At 39.7% G+C, this 24,717-nt stretch overlaps 5 protein-coding genes across 7 annotated transcripts; 4 read left to right on the top strand and 1 right to left on the bottom strand.

The window, feature by feature from the left end:
- The first annotated feature begins 9,457 nt into the window (after nucleotides 1-9,457).
- Nucleotides 9,458-12,981, top strand: LOC147499946 (serine/threonine receptor-like kinase NFP). Its single transcript, XM_086561690.1, is given in 3 exon segments — nucleotides 9,458-10,253; nucleotides 10,255-10,779; nucleotides 12,109-12,981. Coding segments are annotated over 3 exon segments (1,833 nt in total). The 5' UTR covers nucleotides 9,458-9,686; the 3' UTR covers nucleotides 12,850-12,981.
- Nucleotides 12,982-13,043: 62 nt separating this feature from the next.
- LOC147499947 (uncharacterized) lies at nucleotides 13,044-14,754 on the top strand. 2 transcript variants are annotated; one of them, XM_086561697.1, is made up of 6 exons: nucleotides 13,044-13,383; nucleotides 13,447-13,516; nucleotides 13,595-13,704; nucleotides 13,924-14,038; nucleotides 14,138-14,246; nucleotides 14,364-14,754. In XM_086561697.1, the coding sequence occupies exons 1-5, from the start codon at nucleotides 13,287-13,289 to the stop codon at nucleotides 14,220-14,222; spliced, it is 477 nt and encodes a 158-aa protein (XP_086417823.1). In that variant the 5' UTR covers nucleotides 13,044-13,286; the 3' UTR covers nucleotides 14,223-14,246; nucleotides 14,364-14,754. The 2 variants fall into 2 exon arrangements, with proteins under 2 accessions (XP_086417823.1, XP_086417824.1); XM_086561698.1 differs by having other exon boundaries at nucleotides 14,367-14,754.
- A 963-nt stretch (nucleotides 14,755-15,717) lies between these two features.
- On the bottom strand, nucleotides 15,718-18,640 carry LOC147499948 (pollen receptor-like kinase 1). The gene is made up of 3 exons (XM_086561691.1): nucleotides 17,455-18,640; nucleotides 16,645-17,019; nucleotides 15,718-16,425 (listed from the first exon to the last, which is right to left on the bottom strand). Exons 1-3 carry the CDS (start codon nucleotides 18,284-18,286, stop codon nucleotides 15,839-15,841), a joined length of 1,794 nt encoding a protein of 597 aa, XP_086417817.1. The 5' UTR covers nucleotides 18,287-18,640; the 3' UTR covers nucleotides 15,718-15,838.
- Nucleotides 18,641-19,033: 393 nt separating this feature from the next.
- LOC147499949 (uncharacterized) lies at nucleotides 19,034-20,911 on the top strand. 2 transcript variants are annotated; one of them, XM_086561692.1, is made up of 3 exons: nucleotides 19,035-19,218; nucleotides 19,372-20,548; nucleotides 20,773-20,911. In XM_086561692.1, exon 2 carries the CDS (start codon nucleotides 19,378-19,380, stop codon nucleotides 20,509-20,511), a length of 1,134 nt encoding a protein of 377 aa, XP_086417818.1. In that variant the 5' UTR covers nucleotides 19,035-19,218; nucleotides 19,372-19,377; the 3' UTR covers nucleotides 20,512-20,548; nucleotides 20,773-20,911. The 2 variants fall into 2 exon arrangements, with proteins under 2 accessions (XP_086417819.1, XP_086417818.1); XM_086561693.1 differs by lacking the exon at nucleotides 20,773-20,911 and having other exon boundaries at nucleotides 19,034-19,218; nucleotides 19,374-20,678.
- A 415-nt stretch (nucleotides 20,912-21,326) lies between these two features.
- On the top strand, nucleotides 21,327-24,622 carry LOC147499950 (putative CRM domain-containing protein At3g25440, chloroplastic). The gene is made up of 4 exons (XM_086561694.1): nucleotides 21,327-21,460; nucleotides 21,567-21,861; nucleotides 22,807-23,208; nucleotides 23,515-24,622. Exons 1-4 carry the CDS (start codon nucleotides 21,375-21,377, stop codon nucleotides 23,671-23,673), a joined length of 942 nt encoding a protein of 313 aa, XP_086417820.1. The 5' UTR covers nucleotides 21,327-21,374; the 3' UTR covers nucleotides 23,674-24,622.
- Nucleotides 24,623-24,717: the final 95 nt, after the last annotated feature.

Genomic DNA, 24,717 nt, shown 5'->3' on the forward strand with positions numbered 1-24,717 from the left:
TCCAGCGTGTTGGTAAGGCCGCGGATGACGTAGCCTACATCCAAGCTTAGCTGAACGCAAACGAGCGGTTAAGTATGCTATCCACAAGAAAAAAAAATAAAATAAAATAAAAAATAGTTGGATCCTGCTGTTGACGCCAGTGGAAAGAGGCATACCTTTTCCCAACCAGTGTAGATAGCAGCGCGGTGAGCAGCGAAGGTTCCCGAGTCACCGTAGGCATGGTCCCGAGGAAGGTGGGGACTGAAAAATAGTGTGGCAGCCACATCAACGTTATCCATAGCCGAGTCACGGGTGGTGACCACCCTATCCCTAGCTTTGAACTCAGGACACCAGACTTCAGGACCAACATGGATAGGATCCTTGACAGGGCGACGGGGAGGGGCCACAGGTCGCGACACAACTGGAGCTGGGGCAGAAAGGTTAGTGGAAGCTCCCATAGTCTTGCATCTCTTAGTGGGCGGGCTCTTGGGCGCAGAGTCAGTGTTGACGTCCTCTTCATCGTTGTCCCATAGTTTCAGCTTGTTGACATCCATGTTTGGGGGTTGAAGAGGGGAGTCGGCAGCCTCAAAATCGTCCTCCCAATTAGCAAGGGAAGAGTAATGGGCCGGGGCACTTTGGGGGCTGCCCGACGAGGTATCCGCGGTGGGAATGTGTGATTGAGCAGCCGCAACTCTTTTGGTAGCAGTTTGGGAGTGAGAAATCTTCTTGGTATAGCCCCTCCTTTTGGTCTTAGGGGGGCAACCTTTCCTTGGGGGGAGGCAGACGGTAGAAGGGGCCCTGGTACTTGCCAAAGTCTTTGAGAGATGGATCAAGAAGAAGAGGGGTGCCTTTCTCCGGATCAATTCCAAGAGCGTCGCACTGTTCACTACCTAGTTCGCGGAGTTTTTGGAAGATGTTAGAGAAAACGCCGGCATAGAGCTGAGAGTGCGAGTCTGGTCTCCAACCTGTGCCCAAGAAAAGTATAGGGAATTAGCGGTGAGAACATGAAGAAGGAACATAGGCGGTCTAACTATACTTACCGCTCGGGAGAAAATGTAAATGCCTCAGAGAGACTTCAGTAGTTATGTCCGCAGACAGAAAGCTCCCAGATATGTACAACAGATAGTGGTGCCACACTTTGTCGGAGGTCGTGATATTGAGAACAAAGGATTTCTTCCGCGGACGGCTACAAAAGGATTGGTAACCTACACTCCCAAACTTGGTACTCTTCTTTATATAATAATGGGCGATCATGTCTCGAAGTTGGATTTTGGGGGAGTTGGTTTTGTTATAGAAGTTAGCGGCATACATAACACGCCAAAAATTACCAATACCCTGACAGGGCAGAATGTTGAAATGGTTGCATACTTCTACATCTAGTAAGGTCAAGGGAAAGCGCAGACTGGCCACTATTTGACCTACTGTAGCGACAAGGGTTCCCTGTCATGGCTTGACCAGATGAGGGAAATGAGTAATCCCATGCACATGTTCTAAAATCACGTCGTCCGGGATATCATAAGCCGCCTTGACCGCAGCTAAATTAGGGCAGCGGTAATGAGATGAAGGGGGAGGGAGTTTAAAGGATCTCCCAGAGGTAGAGGGGATAGCGATAGGTCCATTTGAGTCCGAAGCTGTGGACTCAGATTTATTAGCGACGGGGATACTAGATCTAGGGGAGGGGGACCTAGACCTGATGGATATGGCGGCGGATGAGCTTGTCGACTCAGAAGCCGACATGTCGCAAACAGTACGAATCGTAGAAATGAAAAAGTGAAAGATTCAAATGGCACGAGTGGGAAGAATCCAAGAGACACCAGCGAACAACAAAGCAAAGTATAAAGTAAAGATTTGAAAAAAGGAAGAAAGAGGAAACAAACCTTGTTCATGAAGCAGCAGCAGCAAAGAAAAGGGTGACGTTGCAAGCTGGTGTCAGAGCAGTGGAGGTGTCACCGAGAGGAAGAAGATGAGTAAAAAAGAAAGGAAAATGGCTGAATAGTGAAGAGCGAAGGAAGAAGGAAGACTAAGAAGAGAGGAATGAATGAGAAAATGAAACGGTGTGGGAGAGAAAAAGAAGGGTTTGAATGGAATACGAAGCGCTAGGGGCACCAAGGTAAATTCCATGGTGCAGAAGCCAAAGGGGTCAGAAGGAGGGATCAACGGTGGAACGACACGTGGGAGGGGAAAGAATGAGGCGTCAGGTTCTGCAGGTCATCATGACTTGTGAAAGCGTGCAAAATGTGAGAAGCACGCAAATAGAGTTAGGGCGCCACGTGTTAGTTAGGGTAAGGCACGCGCAAACATGGAAAGGATTTAATGCTCTTACACCGCGGCTTAGTTTGACTGAGGGTATCTCGATCCCCAAACCTGAGGTTCGCGGCCCAAGAGGGGGCATCTGTATCAGCCTAATTCATAACTATCAAAACGACAGGTTTTATGGCCAGGGGCAGCATAATGTAAGAAAGAGTGGGAGAGTCGGATCAAGTCCGCGGAACAGCGAAGTACCGCGAAACCTAGAAAGGCATAAGATTCAGTGAAGTATCGGGGCCTAAAGGGATGTGGATTAAGGAAAGAAGTAGCAGGAGCACAGTAGCCAGAACACAATACCTAGAGAAATGGTTGGACAAGTGGCAGACGTGGGACACGAAAAGAGATCATGGAGAGTGGTTAGAAAGGATGGAGTGGTTGGAGAAACGAGAGAGGTTATGGGATATATAAAGGAGTGAGAAAAAGAGAGGGAAGAGGAAGAAAAGAAAAGTCAGAGAGAAAGAGAAAAGAGAGGTTGTAAGATCAGAGACTACATTTTGATTTCAGAGGTTGTAAAATCTGATCATACACCTACAACCAAACTAACATACCAAACTCGCTAAACAACTATTAACAACAAATAATAATGTAAAGTAGAAAAAGCATACCACAACACAAAGATATATCGTGGTTCGGCCAATGGTGCTTACTTCCACAAGAGCTAACCCTTTTATAAAGTCGGAAGGAAGATTAAAATCATTCCTTTCAGTCTCACACCTTACTAGATCACTCCTCTCTCTTTACAGGGGTGTTTCTCTGTAAATGTTCTCTCTCAATCTTGATTGCTTTCAAGATTGGGTTTCTTCTCTGTGTGTTGTATATTTTCATGTCTCAGCATGTGTTAGGTTTTGCCAAAAACCCAAACCTTATATTGCAAACTCGCGATTTCGCAAAAATAGAAATCCTGACCAAAATAGGTATGGCGCAAAGCTTAGGCAAGGCAAAGTCGAAAGTCGGCGTCACCCTAAAGCTTCTTGGAGGTTGTTCACGGCATGGGCATCGGCATACGGAGCAAGACCAATAGGAGCGTGTGTGCGCTCAAGCTTCTCCACTCAAACTGAACTCCTTTTGTCCTCATGTGAGGGATAACTCCAACAATCTCCCCCTCCCGAACAGTGAGGGGGGATACCTCCATGCAATTTTCAAATTAACAGAAGGAGTCTGCTACTATTCCGGCGGTAGCACAACAAACATCAAACTTATCTTTCAGTAAGACTTTGGTCATCATATCCGACCTGTTCTTATCGGTATGGATCTTCTCAATGCACAAATGCTTGTCTTCAAGTACTTCTCTAATCCAATGATGACACACGTGTATGTGCTTGGATCTAGAATGAAAACTCGGATTCTTGTTCAAATGGATGGCGCTCTAACTGTCACATAGAACTACAAACTGTTTCTGCTTTAGCCCTAGTTCGTTGAAGAACCTCTTCATCCATAGCATCTCTTTGCAACACTCTGTGGTTGCAATATACTCGGCTTCTGTAGTGGAGAGAGCAACACACATTTGCAACTTAGATTGCCAAGAAACTGTTCCCCCTGCAAAAGTAACCAGATAACCGGAGGTGGACTTCATCAAGTCAACATCACCTGCCATGTCTGTATCAGTGTAGCCTTCAAGGGCTTACTTCCACCAAAACACAAATACGATTTGGAAGTGCCCTTGAGATATCTCAATATCCACTTAACACCTTCCTAATGCTCTTTCCCTAGATTTGACAGAAAATAGCTTACAATGCCCACGGCGAATGCAATATCCGGTCTTGTACACACCATTACATACATCAAGCTGCCCACTGCGGATGCATAAGGAATCTTTTCCATCTGACTCTACTCATGCTCACCCTTTGGACATATCTCCTTGGTCATGCAGAACTGGCTAGCAAGCGGACAACTAATTGGCTTCGCTTGATCCATGTTGAATCTCTTCAACACCTTCTCAATGTAGCTTTCTTGAGAAAGACATAATTTCCCACTCTTTTTGTCACGAGTGATCCGCATACCAAGTATCTGCTTTGCTTAACCCAAATCCTTCATCTCAAAGGACTTACTCAAGTCTTTCTTTAGCTTGAATATTTTGTTGATGTTTGGGCTAACTATCAACATATCATCCACATATACAACAAGAGTACTATGAAATTCCCGTCTGGAAATTTCTGAACAAACACACAATGATTGGAAGCAGACTTCTTGTATCCTTGCTTCACTACAAAGGAATCAAACTTTATGTACCACTGCCTCGGTGCCTGCTTCAACCCATACAAACTCTTTATCAGCTTGCATATTAGGTGATTTTTGCCTTTGACCTCAAACCCCTCTGGTTGGTTTATGTAGACATCTTCTTCAAGGTCTCCATGAAGAAAAGCTGTCTTAACATCTAGCTGCTCAACCTCTAGGTTCATACTTGCGGTCATACCCAATACTACCCGGTTAGAATTCATTTTCACTACAGGAGAGAAAATCTCATCAAAGTCAATACATTTCCTTTGATCGAATCCCTTCACAACAAGGTGAGCTTTGTGCTTTGGATGTGGATTATTCTCCTCATGCTTGACTTTGGATTGTAGATCCACTTATTCTTGAGAATTTTTCTTCCTTTCGGTTTCTCAACTAAGTCATAAGTGTGATTCTTATGCAAAGAATCCATCTCATCATGCATGACCTTCAACCATTTCTCTTTGTCTGTACCTTCAAGTGCCTCTTAATAGTACATAGGTTGTCCACCATCAGATAGTAAAACATACGTATGTGGTGGATACCTAGTTGAAGCTTGTCTCTCTCTGTCTGACCTCTTTGCCCCATCTGCTGGTGTCTCAGGAGGATACACTTTTGCTTGCTCAGGTGGTGGTTAATGCACTTCATCCGCATCTTCTATATCAATAGGTTCTATCTCATCATGAGCAATAGGATCATCATCATGAGCTTCAAACCCATGGTTCTCTGCATTCTCAATGCCTTCTGCAAGTTCCACAGTAGGAACTTCTGATTCTGAATCAACAAGATCATTAGTGAAAGCTTCTAGCTTCTCACCATCCTCAAAGTCTACTATGGTTTGGTTTTCCAAGAACACAACATCTCAACTTTGGATTACCTTCTTGTTAATCGGATCATAGAGTTTGTAACCAAACTTTTCATTTCCATAACCCAGAAAAATGCACTTCTTGGCTTTGTCATCAAGCTTGGATCTCTCATCCTTCGGAATATGCACAAATACCCTGCACCCAAATACCCTAAAGTATCCATAATCAACATCTCTGCCTGACCATACTCTCTCTGGATAGTCACTATTTAGAGGCTTTGACGATGATAGATTGATCACATGTACGGCTGTGCGTATTTCTTCTACCTAGTAGCTTATAGGTAGCTTAGAGTGAGACAACATGCATCTCATCCTCTCCACAATAGTCTGGTTCATTCTCTTGGCTATTCCATTCTGTTGCGGAGTTTTAGGAACGGTTTGCTAATGACGAATCCCATGACTTTGGCAATACTCTTCAAACGGCCCAATGTACATACTCACCCCCATTATCTGAGCGAATACACTTCAACAACTTCCCTGTCTCTCTTTCCACCATGCTATGGAATTTCTCAAACACACCAAGTACTTCATCCTTGGTCTTCAGACTATATGCTCATACCTTTCTTGACACATCATCAATGAAGGTCACGAAGTATAAAGCTCCCCCGTGGGACTTCACTTTTATAGGACCACATAAGTTTGTGTGCACTAGTTCAAGGATATTATCCTTTTTGTGAGACGGGAATCTTTGGAAAGACACCCTGTGTTGCTTTCCTACCAAACAGTGAGTATATCTATTTAAATATGTACCTTTGATGTCTGGTAAGGCCTTTTGCTTAGCAAGAACTTCCATCCCTTTTTCGCCCATATGACACAGTCTCTTGTGCCATAGTTCAGAAGAAGCTTCTTCTTCTACCGCATTCACTTCTGCTTTACACAAACTAGCCTGTGTTTTGTAAAGAGAGCAAGTTTTCTTCTCTTTGGCTGCTACAATGGAACCTCTGCTAAGTTTTCATACCCCGTTACCAAACGAGTTTACAAAGTCATCATCATCTAACTTCCCAGCCGAAATTAGGCTTAGCCGAATGTCAGGGACATGTCTTACATCCTTGAGTGTCAAGGTGTAGCCGACATTGGCTTCTACATGAACATCACCAATACCTATAATCTTCGAGACTCCACTGTTACCCATCTTCACTTCACCATATTCACCACAGCTGTAGGTAGTGAAGAATCCCCTGTGCGGTATGACGTGATAAGATGCTCCTGTATCTATCACCCACTCTGTATCCTGGCCCGAGGTACTAAGACAGCACACACCATAATCTGACATAATTCCCACTAGATCGTCGACTAGTGCGGTAGTATCTCTGCCTGTGTTTCCGTTTCTCTGCACTATGTCTTCATGTACACAGTTATTCTTTCCATCCCTCTTTAGTGTTCTGCACTCATACCTGAAGTGACTCTTGGTGGCACAATAGTAATATTGCCTCTTTTTCCTTAGGAGTTCTAGCTTCACCCCTAGATTTACTTCTGTCATCACCTCTAGAACGAGATGGTTTTCTGCTTATACCTTTCCCCGTTTCTCTGTGACAAGGATCTCTAAGTGAGAGGAGTTGCTTTGTGAACTCCTTCTAGTATCCTCATTCAACAAAGACGTGGTAGCCATCTCCATGGAAACGATTCCATCCTTGGCTTATCCATGTAGAGAGATTGCTAACGTCTCCCAACTTTCGGGTAGAGAGCCTAATAGAAATAAAGCCTCAACTTCGTCTCCCAAATTAATCTTCATCAAATGCATCTGATTGATGGTATTCTGTACTTCGTTAAGATGCCCAGACATTGAAGAACCTTCTTGGTACTTCGTGTTGACAAACTTCTTAACGAGCAGCACTTTGTTTTCGCCCGACTTCCTCTCATAGAGGTCTTAGAGTTTTTTCCATAAGCCAAAAGTTGTAGTCTCTTGGGATACATGGTGAAAGACACTGTCGTCAATCCACTGTCGAATGTACCCAATTGATTTTCTGTCAAGTTTGCTCCACTCAGCCGCAGCAACCGATTCCGGTCTTTCTCCTTCATTCTCAATAGGTTGTGCAAAGTCCTTGCAATAAAGCAAGTCTTCCATCTTGGCTTTCCAAATGGTGTAGTTCTTCCTATTCAGACTCGTCATGCGAGTATTCACGGAATTATCCATCTCTACAAGTTATTTAAACTCAAATCTTCTCTCAGGAGTTTTGTCAAACACCTTCCGACCAAGATTTGGATAACATCCTAGGCTAATCTAATCAAGGCTCCAATACTTGTTGGGGTTTAACACCGATTCCAATCGATCCATATTACACAAATAACTTATACTATGATCAATAACAACTCTAGACAACAATCTAAATATTCCCTACAACCAAACTAACATGCCCAACTCGCTAAACAACTATTAACAACAGATAATAATGTAAAGCAAAAAAAGCATACCATAACACAAAGATATACTGTGCGTGGTTCGGCCAATGGTGCCTACTTCCACAACAGCTAATCCTTTTATAAAGTGGGAAGGAAGATTACAATCATTGCTTTCAGTCTCTCACCTTACTAGATCACTCATCTCTCTTTACAGAGTTGTTTCTCTGTAAAGATTCTCTCTCAATCTTAATTGCTTTTAAGATTGGGTTTTATCTCTGTGTTGTATATTTTCGTGTCTTAGCATGTGTTAGGTTTTGCCAAAAACCCAAACCTTATATTGCAAACTCGCGGTTTCGCAAAAATAGAAATCCTGACCAAAATAGGCATGGGCGCGGGCGTGCCTTGGGCAAGACCAAAGTTGAGCCCGCCCACCCTAAAAACACTAGAGGTTGTTCACGGCATAGGCGCGGGAGCGCCTGGGCAAGACCAATAGGAGCGTGTGCGCGCTCAAGTTTCTCCACGCAAACTGAACTCCTTTTCTCATCATGTGAGGGATAACTCCAATATCCCCTTCCTACGGGGGTCTTGAACAGTGGTATAGCATACACTTTTTCACCTTGTTATGCTCCGATCCGTCATCAGATCAGCAAGAAGTAACCAAGCTAATTGCATTGGAGATGGCTCGACTCCGAGAATTTCAGCTGGATTTGGTAGACATAATTCATTAATTCTAGAAAGGGGAATATAGGAAGGTGATTTTGTACGCTAACTAACAGAAGGCTCATTCTCATTTCTTTCTTTAATCCTGATTCCATCAGATCATACGCAGGTCATCTTACACAGAACCTATTATCAAGCTTGGACAACAAATCCCCATACATTTGTTGGTAGCTGCTCGTAATGAGAGTTGGCTATATATATAGCCTTTTTCTATAAAGTAGTTACTTAAGTTAACTTAAAATAAATACGTAAGTAAAACTTCACTTAGAAAATGAATTCAACTATAATTTTTTGTGGATATGATACGCTAAATATTATAAGATCATTTATACAAAATTTCAGCTAATTTGGAAACCTCATTGGCAAAAGATAATTACAAAAACTCGACATTTCTAAACTGTTAGATTTACTTTTAAAGATGACAACAATTTTTATCTATGTTAGAAGTTTCCAAATAAATTGAAATTTTGTAGAGAGATGATCTTTATGTGAGTACTCTATAACTATTAAAAATTATGGTTGAATTTATTTTCTAGTAAGTAAAACTTCACCTAGAAAATGAATTCAATCCTAATTTTTTGTGAATATGATATATTCACCATAATGATTATCTCCACAAAATTTCAACTCATTTTAAAACCTATTACATTGGTAAAAAATAATTATAAAAACTCGACATTTCTGAACCGTTAAATATAACAACAATTTTTATTTATCTAGACATGCATCAATCTAACCTACTTCTATATTAGGCTTGAATTGAAATAGCTATTAGCTAGTGTATGGCTTAATGCTCGTTGAACTTGTAAGTTTATTATGTCACTCCCTTTAATGATCCAACTATAATAATAAGGGGTTTTGTAAGGTTTTATCTTTGGCAATAAAACAAGTGGGGTCTGTCTTAATCCCAGCTTAATTTTTCAAAAGAAAAATCTTCCAGAAGTACAAATTGTCAAAATAAATGACCGTGACCTTGCCAACTTACATTACAGGACTGCAGTCGCCTCCCCGTAAGCAATGGTTTAGAACTTTAGATATTGACAGTAGTGAATGTCACTGCCGTCCAATTTCGTCCTCTTGGACCGCCAACAGCGAGTGTTACTCGTCTTGATCTCTCAAAACTCAGAAGGGGATGCTAAAATGGATTTTGCATCCAATTTTGACCGAAAAGCACAATGAAATTAAAAGGATTCACACGTCAGTTAAAATGAATAAAAAGAGGCCAGAACTCCTTCACTAGATTCACATTCACTAAAAGCAGAAAATGAGGCCAGAGCTCCTTTGCTTGTCTTTGATACTGCTGTTCTTCCTCCATCACCAAGTACACTCCCAATCAATCCTTCCAACTTCCACTTGCTCAACTAACCAAACCACCAATCCATGCCAAACCTATGTCTTGTACAGACCCATAGCACCAGACTTACTAGACCTTGCTAGCATAGCTGATCTTTTTGGTGTAAGCAGACGCATGATCTCAAAACCAAGCAACATCTCCAATCCATCTTCACCTCTTCTTCCAGACCACTCACTCCTAATCCCTATAACTTGCTCTTGCAACTCAAACCAAAACTTCTCCTACTCCAATATCAGTTACACAATTCGTAAAGGCGATACTTTCTATCTAGTTTCAACTCACCAGTTTCAAAACCTTACTACTTACCAAGCTGTTGAACTTGTTAATCCAACTCTTATCCCTATACTTCTCCAAATAGGAGTAGAAGTCATTTTTCCAATATTTTGCAAGTGCCCAAATAGAACCCAGGTGTTGAATCAAGTGAATTATCTCATTTCTTATGTTTTTCAACCTTCTGATAGCTTATCTTCAATTGCTTGCAAAGTTTGGGTCGAGTTTGCAGTCTCTGATTGATGTAAATGGACAGAACATTCGTCCTTCCGATACAGTGTTTGTTCCGGTGTCTCGCATTCCTCAGCTTACACAACCTGTTGTTCTTCCTCGTCCACTTTCAAAGCCCGAAAGGAAAGCATTGATAGTTGGCTTGTCTGTTGGCTTGGGGGTTTCTAGTTTTTTGTTAATTCTGTTAGTTTCAACAATTGGTATATGGTACTACAGAGAACACTTAAAGAAGAGCGAAAGTTTGAGGCAAGAGAAGAGAGACTCGTTCCGGTTCCAGCCAATGAAGTTGTCGATTGAGGAGGAGAATTTAATGGCTGATGTATCAGACTGTTTAGACAAGTACAAAATATATGGGATTCAAGAGATTAGAGAAGCAACAGCAGGTTTTTGTCCAGATTCTGTTATTCAGGGATTTGTGTATAAAGGGAAAATTCGCGGGGAATTTTACGCCATTAAAAGGATGAAATGGAATGCCTGTGAAGAGCTCAAGATCTTGCAGAAGGTAAAATTTTATCTGTTAGCCAATGTCAGATATGTGTTATTGGATTCGACACTTTTTAGTATTGCAAGCCTAATTCCCATTGACAAACTGGCTAGCAATCATATTAACCTTATATCACTACCAAAAATTATTTACACATAGATTGTTCATTGAGTAGTGTGAAATCTATATTTCTGGCACGTCTTCTACGTTGTTTACAGTTAATTCTTCATTCTTCATACACATTCTAGTTTTAGACAGAGAAAGTGACTTCACTTGGCACAATACTAGTATATCTTGAGTAGCATAGTTAAGTAGATAAGCAACTCTTGAACATCAAAGCCATCAAAGTGACCTGATTACAACTTCCAACATACACTTGTTTGTACTGTTTATTACATTCTTCGTTGATTGGTACGATTATTTATAATATAGATCATCACTAATTCACACTGGTTTATGGGGATCCCTCAGATAGGATCCATTAGATAGTAGATTCTAATCACTAAACTAGTCCGGATATTCTCCTCATAGAAGGACATTGTAAATAAATAGATGCCTTTTCACTTCTCTTTAATTTTGACAGTGAATATTTAGTAGTTAAAAAATGTCTTATTCAATTAGTTGAATATAAGTAGTAGGTGAAATGGCCAGTCTAGTTCCAAATGGATTGAGATTTTTAAATGAGTGATTGCTGTTGAAATTGTAAATTATTCTACTCAAATGCAGTCATAGTAGGCCATAGCTTTGGATTATAACACACAATTTTGGAATAGAAAATAGGTGAATTTGTCTACTAAGCTCTCAGTTGCATGTCTCTCTTTGAACAGCAAGGAATCTTTTTTTAGTTAAGGGAAAATAAAATAAGTTGGTAATTTGACATTGCTTGTTTGTACTGGCTGGATCCCCTGATCTAGACAAAGACTCAAGGAAAATGAGCCAGAGTTCATTCGAGTCGATGATGGCCCAACTTAATTTCTTGACATTTTTGTTTTCAGATGCCAAATTTAAAAAAAAATCCTTCCAAACCTCAGTAGACATTCAGATTCGCTGTTAGCCAACTTATGGCAGAGCATTAACAGGAACTTAGTTAACCCTCTTAACCATATAGTGTGCCATTCTTTAAGGAGAGATAGTGATGTTTTGGACAGGCATTTTATTTAGAAGTTAATTGATGAGCCATGGTATGTAGTCATAGTCTGTTAAATGGTTCAGTGAGCAGCGTGGTTTCAGCTTCACTCGTATACCTTCCTTGTGTATTAATAACCTTGTTGCTAAATGACACTCTGGATTTATTTGTCCTTCAATGTTTTACTAATTAGTTTTTTCTTTTTCTTTTTTCTAATTCAGGTAAACCATGGAAATTTGGTTAAGTTAGAAGGCTTTTGTATAGATCCTGAAGATGGGAATTGCTTTCTTGTGTATGAGTATGTTGAGAATGGATCTCTTAGTTCTTGGCTTCATGAAGAAAGGTTATCCAAGAAGAATCTTGACTGGAAAAAGAGACTAGGAATAGCAATTGATGTTGCAAATGGCCTCCACTACATCCATGAGCACACAAGACCGAAGGTTGTGCATAAAGACATCAAGACTAGCAACATTCTATTAGATGGGAACATGAGAGCAAAGATTGCCAATTTTGGCTTAGCGAAATCTGGTTGTAACGCCATAACCACACACATTGTTGGTACTCAGGGTTACATTTCTCCAGAGTATCTGGCAGATGGGATGGTAACGACAAAAATGGATGTTTTTGCCTTCGGGGTTGTTCTTCTTGAGTTAATTTCCGGAAGGGAAGCAGTTAATCAGGAAGGTAAGGTATTGTGGTTGAATGTAGACAGAATTCTGGAAGGAGGAGAAGAAGTTAAGCATATGAGGCTGAAAGAGTGGATGGATGAGGTTCTTATCGAAGAACATTGTTCACTTGAGGCTGTGACGAATGTAATGACTGTTGCTATCGCGTGTCTACAGAAAGAGCCGTCTAGGCGACCCAACATGGTCGATATTGTGTATAATTTATGTAAGAGCGATGATTTCTACTTTGATTTCTCAGAGGAAGGCTTATCAGTCAGTCCCGTATCAGCCAGATGATATATTACTAGCATCAAAATTGGTTTTTTTCAAGTTGATATCGTTAGCTATAAACAGATTAACAGAATGGTACTCCAACAAGCGGCTTCGTTCTATGTAAATAATAAATAAAGTTTTGATGGTTGCTTGAGATGTTTATTGATCAAGGCACTCAGTGCTATTGCAATCTATCTAGTAGTATCGTACTATCGTGCATAGCAGACTGGTTATTAGTACAGTAATGTTTGATAGAAATTGCCATTATTTCTCACAGAGAAGTCCACACGAACACACACAGTCACACTGTACAAATGCCATTTCAGACTTAACATCTGTGTGATAACCAAAAAGTCTGAAATTCTTTGACATTTCAACACATAGAGTGGCCGCAATTTTCCCATGACATTCCGTGAAGATGCCGATATTTCATAAATATCAGCCACTTTCAAAATTTCAATATGAACCGAAAACAAAGGAGAAGAAACTTAAAAATGGAGTTGGGTTTCACACACAAAGCTTGGGAGAAATGGGCATCTCACAATATTGGGTCTTCTGGTAATTTCATCATCATCATCATCACTATATAATTTTCCTTGTCTAAAAATAGTTTTGGTGCAGGTGAACCATTAAAAGCTGCTATGCTACTTAACTATGACCCAACTGGTCCTTCTCGCCTGCTTTCAATCATGTAAGTAAACCTTATTACATTATTTCAACCCATTTTTGTGTTTGTCATTCTTAAATTTTTAATTATTATGTTGGGCAGAGCAGAGCAACGAGGGATAGTTGGAAAGCCTGTTGAGTTGGTCTCGTTTCTTGACTACGTTAAACGGAACAATCTTCCAGGGGAGTGTTTTGTTATTGGTTCTAATCAATGTAAGTCCAGTTGCATTGTTCTACATTCTTCCATAGTCGATATTATACCACTTCAACTTACACTTATGTTTTTGTACAAAATAGTGGAGCAGTTAACGTTACGGTATTTTTAAGAGTGTTGGGAAATCTCCTGCATTACAATGATTAGGAGTGTGGATGGAATGTGTTGTGAAAGTGTTCTACCCTGATAATGACTTTGTGTGGTTGGCTTGATGACAGATATGGTGACATCAATACATGAGAGCTTCTTCTGTGCTAGGTGTGTAAATACATCAAAAGCAGCTGGTGAAGGTGCTATTGTTATGCAGACAGCTGCTTTTCTCTTGGTTGCTTTGTAAGACTTGACTTTGCCTCTGTAGAATTTGTGCTTTCTTTCTGAATTTTTTTAAATATCATTATTGATTTCCTCTTCATATCTGTTATGTAATTATAGGTATGAAGGATCAATCGGTTCAGCGACCCGTGCAATGGTGGCTGCTGATCAGTTTGTGTGGCAGTTAAGTCGAAGAAATCTTTAAACATCAGTTTGCAAGATTTACATGGTAAGCGTTGAGTGCAGACCATGAATTGAATGGGGATTTACCATTTTGATATTTCGCATTTCATGTATGTGTAATGCAGACCCACCCCATTTGTTTTTCTTATTTTTGTTTTACCAGAAGTTGCTGCAGATTCATCATGTTCTCAAAACTAAGTTTTTAAAGCAAGCTCTTCTGGATTCTCAAGGAATCTGTAAGGTTCAGTTGAAGCCCAAAGCTGGTAAATGGAGTTAAGCTAAGAATGGTATCGACCACCATAAATAGTTGTAGTTGTTTCTCTTCTCTAGCCTCTTTTGTTTCTACGATGTAGATTGTTTTTGAGATTCCTTAACTGAAATAATCTTCCGTCTTCACAGTGATTTTTGTGGTGTACCAGAGGATGATAGAAGAAATGTCTTTAATTATTGTTAATTACTCTGGTGTCTGAAACTAGATATACAGCTTTAGAAGCACCCAGACCAGTCTCTTAAATTGAGATCGCAACATAGTAAAATGAGGAATTTGCACTTTAGATGATTCTTGAGGATTTTTTGTGTTCTTTGTAAAGATATTTTAACAAAGACATTGGGCTCAGGGCTGAGCGGGATAATATCACCTGGATGGCAGGATGTCTGTTGTTCATTTATAATGTATATTTCAAAGCATAGTCCTAACTCGTTAGTTTTTCAACAAACTTCTAGCAGAAAGAGTTTACGGGCAAGAGTTTATTGGTTTTTACATTTTTTACCGAGAAAAAAGAAGAAGAGTTTAGTGGTTTTTCGTGAACCATTGCTACTGGCATGAGTTTTTTTCTCTTTTTTGGGGGAGGAGAACTTTTAATCCCTGATCCCCTTAAATCCCGTTTTCACCTCCCAAGTCTTGACCAGTAGGCCACTGGACAACAGTTAAAACTTCCCCTTTTATAGTGTTTGAATTGTAGAGTCTTTTTTGTCAGTGTACCAGAGTGTGTGAATGGTGTTAGTGAGAGAATTTTGGAGTAATTTAGCATGCTTGCTTCTGGCATTCATTCCCCGTGTTTTTTCATTCATGAGAATACTCCAATAGGGTGCCGAATCCTTTCTGATAGTTACAACCAACTCGCCCCTCTGATGTGGTCTTAACTTTGCTTATATTGAAACCCCCTTCGAATCCTTATTCCGAAATGGATAGGTTTTGGAATCATGGTGCTAAGTTTAAAGATGTTCTCTCCTGCACATGCAGATTCAGACAGGGCACTAGGAAATTCCACTCGTCCAAGATTGCTGGTATATTTCAGAACAGTGAGTCAAAAAAATTTCCTTTTTTTTTTTTTTGTTTTTTTTTGCTAGAAAACTTTTCCCTATATAAGTATACAGTTGAAGATCAAATAACTTTTAGTAGAATTTGGGATTTCCACATGACTTGCAGTGATTTTCTCCAGCAATAAAATTTCATAGTTACTGGTACCTACTATCTTGTAGTGTATGAGAGAACAAAGCTCTGCTGCACAAGGTACTAGCGTAAGTAACAAAGAATTTTTAAATAAAATAATTTTGAGGTTAAGAAAATAAATTCTTACATTATTCACAGGTATCTCTATACTTGATTAAAGAAAAAATGAAAAATTATGTGCTTGCTCAGTTGATGCTCTGTATCCTTCGCAACACTTGATTCATCTTGGGACGCTTCTCTGGTTCCACACTTGTACAATCCAGAGCAATTTCTGCAAGCTTTAACATTTCATCATGAGTTTCACTGGCAGCTAATATCTCCGCATCCAGTATATCAGTTGACCAATCATCATTAATGACCGATCTCACCCACTGAGCTAAATCTTCAATAGTTGTATCACCATTTCGCTCTGGTGGAACCTGACGTCCAGTTATGATCTCCAATAATACTATCCCAAAGCAATAGACATCAGCCTTGTAGGTCAGCTTTTTGCCTTGAGAAAATTCTGGCGCTCTTCCTACAGAAAGCTTTTCTGAAGCGGCTTTTCGAGAAGGTAAGAGTGGTAGGAAGCCAAAGTCTGTGAGGTATATTTGGTGATTATTATTGTTGCTGTTAGGACGTATGAGAATGTTGGACGATTTAAGGTTGGCATGGGGAACCTTATGAGAAGGTAAGGATTCATGGAGGTAAGCAAGACCTTTTGCAACGCCTTTGACAATGGATAATCTTGTGCTCCAGTTCAATGCTACTCTTCCTCCACTTCCTCTCTTCTCTGACTCCCAAAAGAAAATCAAAACATGAGAAAATTAGTTTCAAGTTTTTAGATTTTGATATATGATTCGCGCAGCGCATAACCTTTTGTAATTAAACAAGTGGTAACTTCATTAGTAGGTGTAGGACGCTTATGAGTTTTAGCGTTGTTGTACGTCATAGAGTAGGTCAAAGCCTTGCTCGATTATCTTAGATATATGTATGCAGTCTTGGCACATACCATGTAGAAGTTCAGCCAAGCTACCATCGTTGGGGACAAATTCACAGACAACGAGCTTTTCATCTTTAGAACAGTAGAAAGAGACTATCTGTACTAGGTTTTCATGCCTCATTTGTCCTAGCAGCTGCATCTGTTGAACGAATTCCTTCTTGTCCAAGTCACTCATCTCCTTGAACCTTTTAACTACGACAATGGGACCCGAGTCTATTGTAACTTTGTATGTGCTTCCCATCTTTCCTTTCCCTATCATTTCTGCTGAAGCCCTTAATAGATCGTCTAGGTCAAACATTGGTCTCTCTTTGTCAAAGAACTCTAACTCTACTCTTCTTTCAGGATCAGAGTCTCTTTTCGTCGCATTTTGCACTTTTTCTTCATCTGCAACAAATCTCAGTCAATTCAAGATGTTGAATAAGTCCTAGTTGTCGGATGCCTTAGAGCATCCAAGCAAATGAATAAAATTCTTGTAGGAGAGTAAGAACCAAATGGATCTTGGCCCTTGGATTCGAGGGGCAAGTTTTGAATTCACATATGAAGCTCAGAAATTTTGTGTTTAGGTAGCCAGGTTATACCAAATTCTTTCCTTCTGTAGCAATTTACTGTGACACCTAGGAATGACCTCAAATGCCATATGGAATTCTTAATTTTGAAAGCTCAAAACACTTCCAGTCACAGTGCTTGAAAAGTGTAAAAAGAAAATATGATTCAACGATTTCCACATACTTCCTGCATTGAGTTTTCTTTCTTTTTTTAATACCTTAGTTTGATGCTCTTAATATCTAAAATATGAAATTGAAAGACATACATCCGTACCTGATACATCCTCTCCATCACCCTGAAGAACATTGATTTTCCTAAAATAACAAAGGAAAGCAATCATGACGATAAAAAGTAACAATGCCGCTGACACTGCAATCAAAACAATTGTCCATATTGAGAGCTTTGTGGACTTTGACGGACTCAAAGGAAGAGGAGGTGCAGCGGGTGGAGGGGAAATGTTAGGAGTAGGACAAGTATTGTTCAAAGGTTTTCCACACAGTTCCAAATTATGAGAGTAAGAATCGTCCGAAAACTTCTGAAGAGTTGGAGTTTGTGGGATGAGGCCTTCAAGGGAATTATATGAGACATTGAAAACCATAAGAGTTGGTTGATCAAAAGGCGGGATACCACCAGTGAGTAGATTTTGCTGCAGCTGTAGAGATGTCAATTCTGGCAAGTCGATGTAGTGCGTTGGAATTGACGTAGAAAACAGATTGTGCGACAGGAAGACATATTGAAGGTGAACAAGACCAGCGAGAATGGGAAGAGGTCCTAATAAGATATTGTTTTCAAAGCTAAGCTTAGATAAGTAAGTAATCTCTTGTAGAAATGTAGGTGGGAGTAAACCAGTTAACTGAAGATTATCAAGAACAATGTGGATCACATGACCATTAGAACACGCGATGCCCACCCAGTTGCTACTATTATTGTTACAAGGAGGACCTGTCCATCTTGAATGTAAATCTATTGCATTGGATTTGACTGACTCCCTAAGCTGAATTAGAGCATCTCTTTCGCCTGGATAGAACTCTTCAAGCTCTGCCGCCATCAATGGATGAATCATGATCAGCATGGTAACGGTAACCAGGAGCGTAGTGAAATTCATTCATATAATCTGTTTTTGGTTTAAAGTTGAGAAAGAGGTTCAATTTACTTGAGAGTTGTTATGCATCAAACTGGAAGAAAGAAAACCAAAATGAATGGGCAGCAAAGGATTTACGAAAATAATATTGATCTAAGCATTTGTATTGCATGTACGAAGACGGCATGACACAGAAGCGGAACAAACTAAGAATCATTTTTTAAGTTAGAAATCAGGAATTAGTGTACACAGCTATTTTCTTGTTTTTTAGGATAAGCTGTTGATCCGTATTTGATACTCCATAGAGGAGTCCGAATTGGTTGACTGGTTGACTGGTAAAAGCATTCCCAATGCAAGTCACTCATATTCACCTCTACTTAGGCTCAATTTCTCCTCTTTTCTACCGTTTTGGTGAAAAGCAAGGTGAGGCTGCCCAATGCAAAAGTGACTATTATTTTCAGATGGGATGTTTGATTCCGTCTGAATGTAAAAATCGAAAAAACATGCTGGACGGAATGAAACATTTTGTCTGAAGTTAAAAAAAAAACCGAAAAAACACGCGGGACGTCGGAAAAAAAAACCCAATTTTTTTTTAAAAAACACACGAAGACCGAATAAAACATCCCTTCCGAAGTTCCCAACTCACTCTGGTTTTGACTTAGTGAATAAATCAGCCCATAGTCACCCTTGCATTAGAAGAGTTTTTTAATATTTAGAGGTGAAAATTCTCAATTTCCCCTCATATTGAATTGCATTGGGAATGGGAATGCTCTAGGAATACTTAAAACGGGTAGAAACAAAATTGGGTTACATATGGGGGCAGTTTTCAGACCCACCCAATGTAAGATCGGATCCACCCGAATAATATTGTTAAGTTTTCCCGGCTTCCCTTTTCTTTCAATAAAAATTGAAAAGTAGAAAAATAAACAAGGGCGCTTCGATCAGCAAAATCTCAGGTCTATTTCTCCCTCCCCAACATATTATGCTTCTTATTATTTTGTTTTTATATACTTTTTGCAAAAATTAAAACAATTTTTAAACCTTTAATTATATGAATTTGCTAAATTTGTTATTAATGCTTGAGAATATTTCCTCGTTTTATTTCCTAGAGACCAATGAATCATGGCGATTTGAACAAGGTATGGGAAATAAAGGCATTAAAAAAACCAGGAGAAGACGAAGCGAGGAAAATGCTTGAGAAAATAGCGAAACAAGTTCAACCTATAATGAAAAAGCATAATTGGAGAGTCAAACGTTTATCGGAAATGTGTCCAACCAATCCAGCGCTTCTTGGATTGAATGTTGGAGGTGGTGTAGAAGTTAAGTTAAGATTGAGAAGGGTGAATGGGGATTTAAATTTTATTCCTTATAATCAAGTTCTTGACACAATGTTACATGAACTTTGTCATAACAAGCACGGTCCTCATAATGCATCGTTTTATAAGTTATGGGATGAGCTTAGAAAGGAATGTGAGGAGTTGATATCTAAAGGGGTAAGTGGTACAGGAGAGGGGTTTGATTGTGCTGGAAAACGATTGGGTGGAGTATCTCGTCAAGTTCCTTTGTCATCTCTTAGAAAAACTGCATTGGCTGCAGCGGAGAATAGAGCACGTGTTAGTTCTTTGTTACCGTCTGGTCCTAAGCGTCTTGGTGGTGATAGAAGTATGATGACTGCACTGAACCCAATTCAAGCGGCTGCAATGGCTGCGGAAAGGAGAATGCAGGATGAGTTATGGTGTGGATCTCAAGCTTCGCCGATTATTATTGAAGATGAGAGTAGCACTGATGTTTCTCAAGCATTTACAGCTAGTAGATTATCTGGTGAAAGCTCAGCGTGTTCTAGTGGTTCATCTTCTCGTGCCTTGGACGAGGTGCCTTCTAAAAAGAGCCGTCTTGCTGGTAATTTTGCTGGAAGAAATACTTCCAATGTAGGACCAAAATCTGGTGTTGTGGAAAATAGTGTGCCTGCCTCTACTTCTAGCTCCATTTCTGATCATTGGACAACAACAGATGGTATAGAGGAGAAATCATTTTGGGAGTGTGAGATTTGCACTTTGTTTAATCCGTCATTAGCTCCGATATGTGAAGCTTGCTGTATCGAAAGGCCCAAAGACGTAGCGACTAAGTTTAAGATTTGGTCTTGTAAACATTGTACTCTTGAGAACAGTGTGAAGCTGGATAAATGTACTGCTTGTGGGCAATGGAGATATTCGTATGGACCACCAGTGTCTTCTCAAGTCAAGTTCTGACAGTTTAGTCACTGGAAAAGGGTAGCCTTGTAACTTTGTAAGTACAAACAAAATGTTTACCATGTGTTTTTGGCTTAATTTGATTTTATATCTGAATGTATGTCACTAATGTTTCGCCTTCAAGATTCTTGAACAGTTGGATCAAAGTGAGCAACATATTTTCTCTAGCGCTTTTCTGAAAATATTGAATGCCTGTATTTGTTTGATTCATTTGGTGCAAATACCTCCTAATAGTTGGGGTCATATTGTTTTGAATTGCAGGCAAATCCACGTGTACGAACTATTCCTTCCAATGAAAAGTTAAATACTACTAAGAACAGAAACTTAACCATGTAATATACTCCAGTCACTTGATTTTACAACACTAGTGTCAAACTACGCCAGGAGGTGACTGAAGAAGATTCTGAGCTGGTCCTGTAGGAGAAGCTGATGTTGTGTCGCAGTAGCCTCTGCCCTCTAGTATATCTCTCATGGGATGTAAAACCAAGTAAACTAAAAGCATACTAGGCCAGTAATCATGAGTAAATGATATGAATTGTACAGCCATAGTATCCATGAAGGAAAGAACAATGTGGTTGGTGCAGGTATAAGTTGTATTAAAGCGTTCCAGCAATCCCATGATGCATGAGTTTGTTAGTTGAAGAGCAAAGTTCTTGAAAGCCATAAGATGAAATGAATTAGAGACAAAGAATGTGATTTGCATTCTGTTTCATGAGGATTAGGTGCCTTCACATAATCCTTTTAGCGAGTTCGATAAGTATCGTAAATATATGGTGATGGGTAAGGTTCCACGATTTTAAGATCCGCAAAATTAAACAGAGCCAAATACGCAATTCCAAGTTGAAACGAATCCCATTTTCGTCATGGCACACATAATCCGTCAACTCAATTCAAAGCGCATTCAATCAATTCACAAATTACTCTCTCAATCTTTCCCCTCTTCAATCAGGTACCAAACTCTTCTCACCTTCTCAATTCATTTCATAATTGCTTTAAATACAACTATATAATAAACTCATCTTTTTTATTTTCTTTTTCCAACTTCATTCACACAGGAATACTCCAATGCAGCCACGTCATGCAATTAACCTCATTTCGACACCCACTCGTTGTATTAGCAATGCATCGGTGTCGTTGAAGGTGGACAATGATGTTATTAGATTTTGCCTTGACAAGTCACCGACCCCGCCTGATAAGAATGGCACTGAAATAAGGGGACAGAAGACGTGGAAAAAGAAGAACAAGTCTAAGAGGGCCAAAGTGAATGAACTCAAGTTGTATCGATTACTGGCGAAAAAGAAGATGACATCTCCCAATCCTCAAGTGAGGATTAGGTACAAACTTGGAAAGGTCTGACACGTTTTACTATTGTGAATTTTGTCTTTTTTCTTTTCTTTTTCTGCCTGTGTATTTAGCGTATTTAACGTAGGTGCTTATGAATTATGATTGCTTGTTGGGATAGTTTGATTGATATGTTGATATTGTAAGTGTGCATTGTCGATATTATAGACCTAGCCAAAGGTACGATTGTGTATCTTTCAACCGTCTTGTTGAGCTTTACAAGTTTCCCAATAAGTGATTAGCTACAAAATTGTACTTGGTGAATTGGCCTCAGTTGGTGAAATGATTTAGCTCCTTTTGTATAAAGAGGAGAAGAGGGGAGAGGGGATGTTAGAGATTTTGGGGACCAGGGACGGATCGCTGCAGCCCACCCCAATTTTGCCAAAATAAAAAATTTGGTAGTGATACTAGTGTTTAATCTACCAAAAAAAAATTGTACTGGTGTATATTAGTAGTAGCAGCCCACCTTGAGTGAAAATGCTGGATCCGCCCCTGCAGAGGACTAATGCGAGGAAGGGATTCTGTTTTGTCCACCTTTAGATTTCCCCTCCATGGTAACAATATTAGAAAGGTGAGCTCCCTCTTAACGGTTGTTGGCAGCTCTAAATGGATAGGACGACGTAAGCCTATGATACCTTGCGAGTCAAGGACTCCAGTAGTTCTGTTGTTTAAGATTATATGTCAGTATTGCTTTAGCATTCTTGTGTTGATGAATGACATTGCATTCTGGGCAGTTATACATTTTTAAGTTTTGAAACTTCTGCTTGACCGTAGACTAGGGGTTCACCTTCTTTCTTAATGATCTAACTAGAATTAGGGAAAAAAGAACTGCAAGCACACGATACAGTAATGGATTACCAGTCTTCACTCCATGTAATTTTTGCATATAATAGTGGCTCTTTATCCTCAATAAATCATAAATGCTAACTGTCAACTTGTATCGTCCTGATTCAGGCAAAACGAAAGGAAGCATGGCTCATCGAGAAGCTAATGAAATTTGAGGGTCCTAAGCCTCCAGTTGAAACCTATGATCCTGAAATTTTAACAGTGGAAGAGAAGTTTTATCTTAAGCGTACTGGTGCGAAAAAGAAGCATTATGTTCCAGTTGGTAGACGTGGTGTCTTTGGAGGTGTGGTTCTCAATATGCATCTTCACTGGAAGAAGCATGAAACTGTAAAGGTGATTTGCAAGCCTTGCAGACCTGGACAGATACAGGAATATGCTGAGGAGCTTACCCGTCTAAGTAAAGGCACTGTGATTGACATAAAATCCAACAATACTATTATATTTTATCGTGGGAAGAATTATGTACAACCAAAGGTTATGTCACCTCCAGATACATTGTCGAAGAATAAGGTACCTTCTGCTTCCCATGGTTTCCCATATGTTGTACGATATTTTCTGGTTCTTCACTTCACTTTCATAATGCAATGATATTAATGATTAAATAAGAAAACTGTGATGATTATATTTGTCGATCTAACAAACTGTAAAGATATGTTCTTTTCTAGGATATAGGGTTACATGTAATGCGATGTGTGCATATATTTATGATACTTAGTTATGTATGAACAAAAACTTCACAATATGATTATGCCATGATATGTTAGCTTAAACCTATATGATTTGTTTCCCATATTTATCTGTTCTAAAATGTTGCAGGCATTGGAAAAATCTAAATACGAGCAGTCACTTGAACACACAAGTCAGTTCATTGAGAAATTAGAAAACGAGCTAGAAGAGTACCGTAAGCACATTGAGCGGTACAAAAAGAACAAAGAGGCTGTATCAAATGATTCCCATGTATCTCATGCTGTTTGACTCGATACGAGAGTCTACTGAAAAATGTGGTTTAACAAGGTCAAAAGGGATACTGCTATCCTAGGTGCTACAAGGCTACAACTGGTTGTTGGACCCTACGCTGAGTGACAACATCAGAGGAAACTTGAGTTTGTCAGAGGAATTTGTATTTACTCTAACAGTTCAATGGTGAGCAGTGTAGGAGAATTGAACTGGACTATTTGTATTCCGTCGATGGAAAATTATGTTGGTATGCTCTGTCTTCTTCCTCAGATAGGAGAACGATTAGGAGTGGGCTAAACCGCTTCAGGAGTTGCAGATGTCTTCCACGATTCTTTCATCTTATTGCTAAGCAACAGGCAAGCATTATGGTATCCCTTACTACTTGGAACCACATATCCAGCTGCAGAAAGCGCATGGAGCGACTCACAATCCTTTATTTGTTGTTTAATGTCCATATGATTTTGCCGAGTCTTTTTTTTTTTTTATAAGGTATGATTTTACTGAATCGATGGAAAGGTCCGTGTATCTTTCTTGATGTTGAGATGGGAAGGAATTGGTGAGCTTGAAGATACAGGGTGCTCTGCTATGAAGTAACTGTGTTGTCATCAATGCCAAGAGAATGCCATCAATGAAACAAATTCGCAGAGTGGAGAGGTGAATGCCAAGTGCCTGAAATTTATGAGTAGATTGAAGTGGCAACATGGAAGTCCAGTGGACATACATCTTGCCTGGGATTTTGTTACAATTTATGGCAGTAATTGGGAAGTTCTACTAAATTCCCGCTTTTGAAGTTATTTGAAAGTTTTGGCTCTGGCTCCTGTATTGCCAAGGCAGTACCCGTTTGTAGTAAAAGATGTCCATACATTCCTGTACCTTGATATCGCATTGCTGCATAACAACTTTTGCAGTTGCCAATCTCGGCTTTGTAGATGTATAGTATTTATATATGGGGCAGTTCTTTTGCTTTGCTCTTTGAGTCTAGTTTTTCAGCTATCTTAAAACTGTTGTAGTATTGTTTACGAAGTACTTTTAGCTTTGAGGTAAGATTGTCAACAGAATTTC

Source organism: Coptis chinensis, chromosome 5 (genome assembly GCF_015680905.1).
Source record: "Coptis chinensis isolate HL-2020 chromosome 5, ASM1568090v1, whole genome shotgun sequence".
Taxonomy (NCBI): Eukaryota; Viridiplantae; Streptophyta; class Magnoliopsida; order Ranunculales; family Ranunculaceae; genus Coptis; species Coptis chinensis.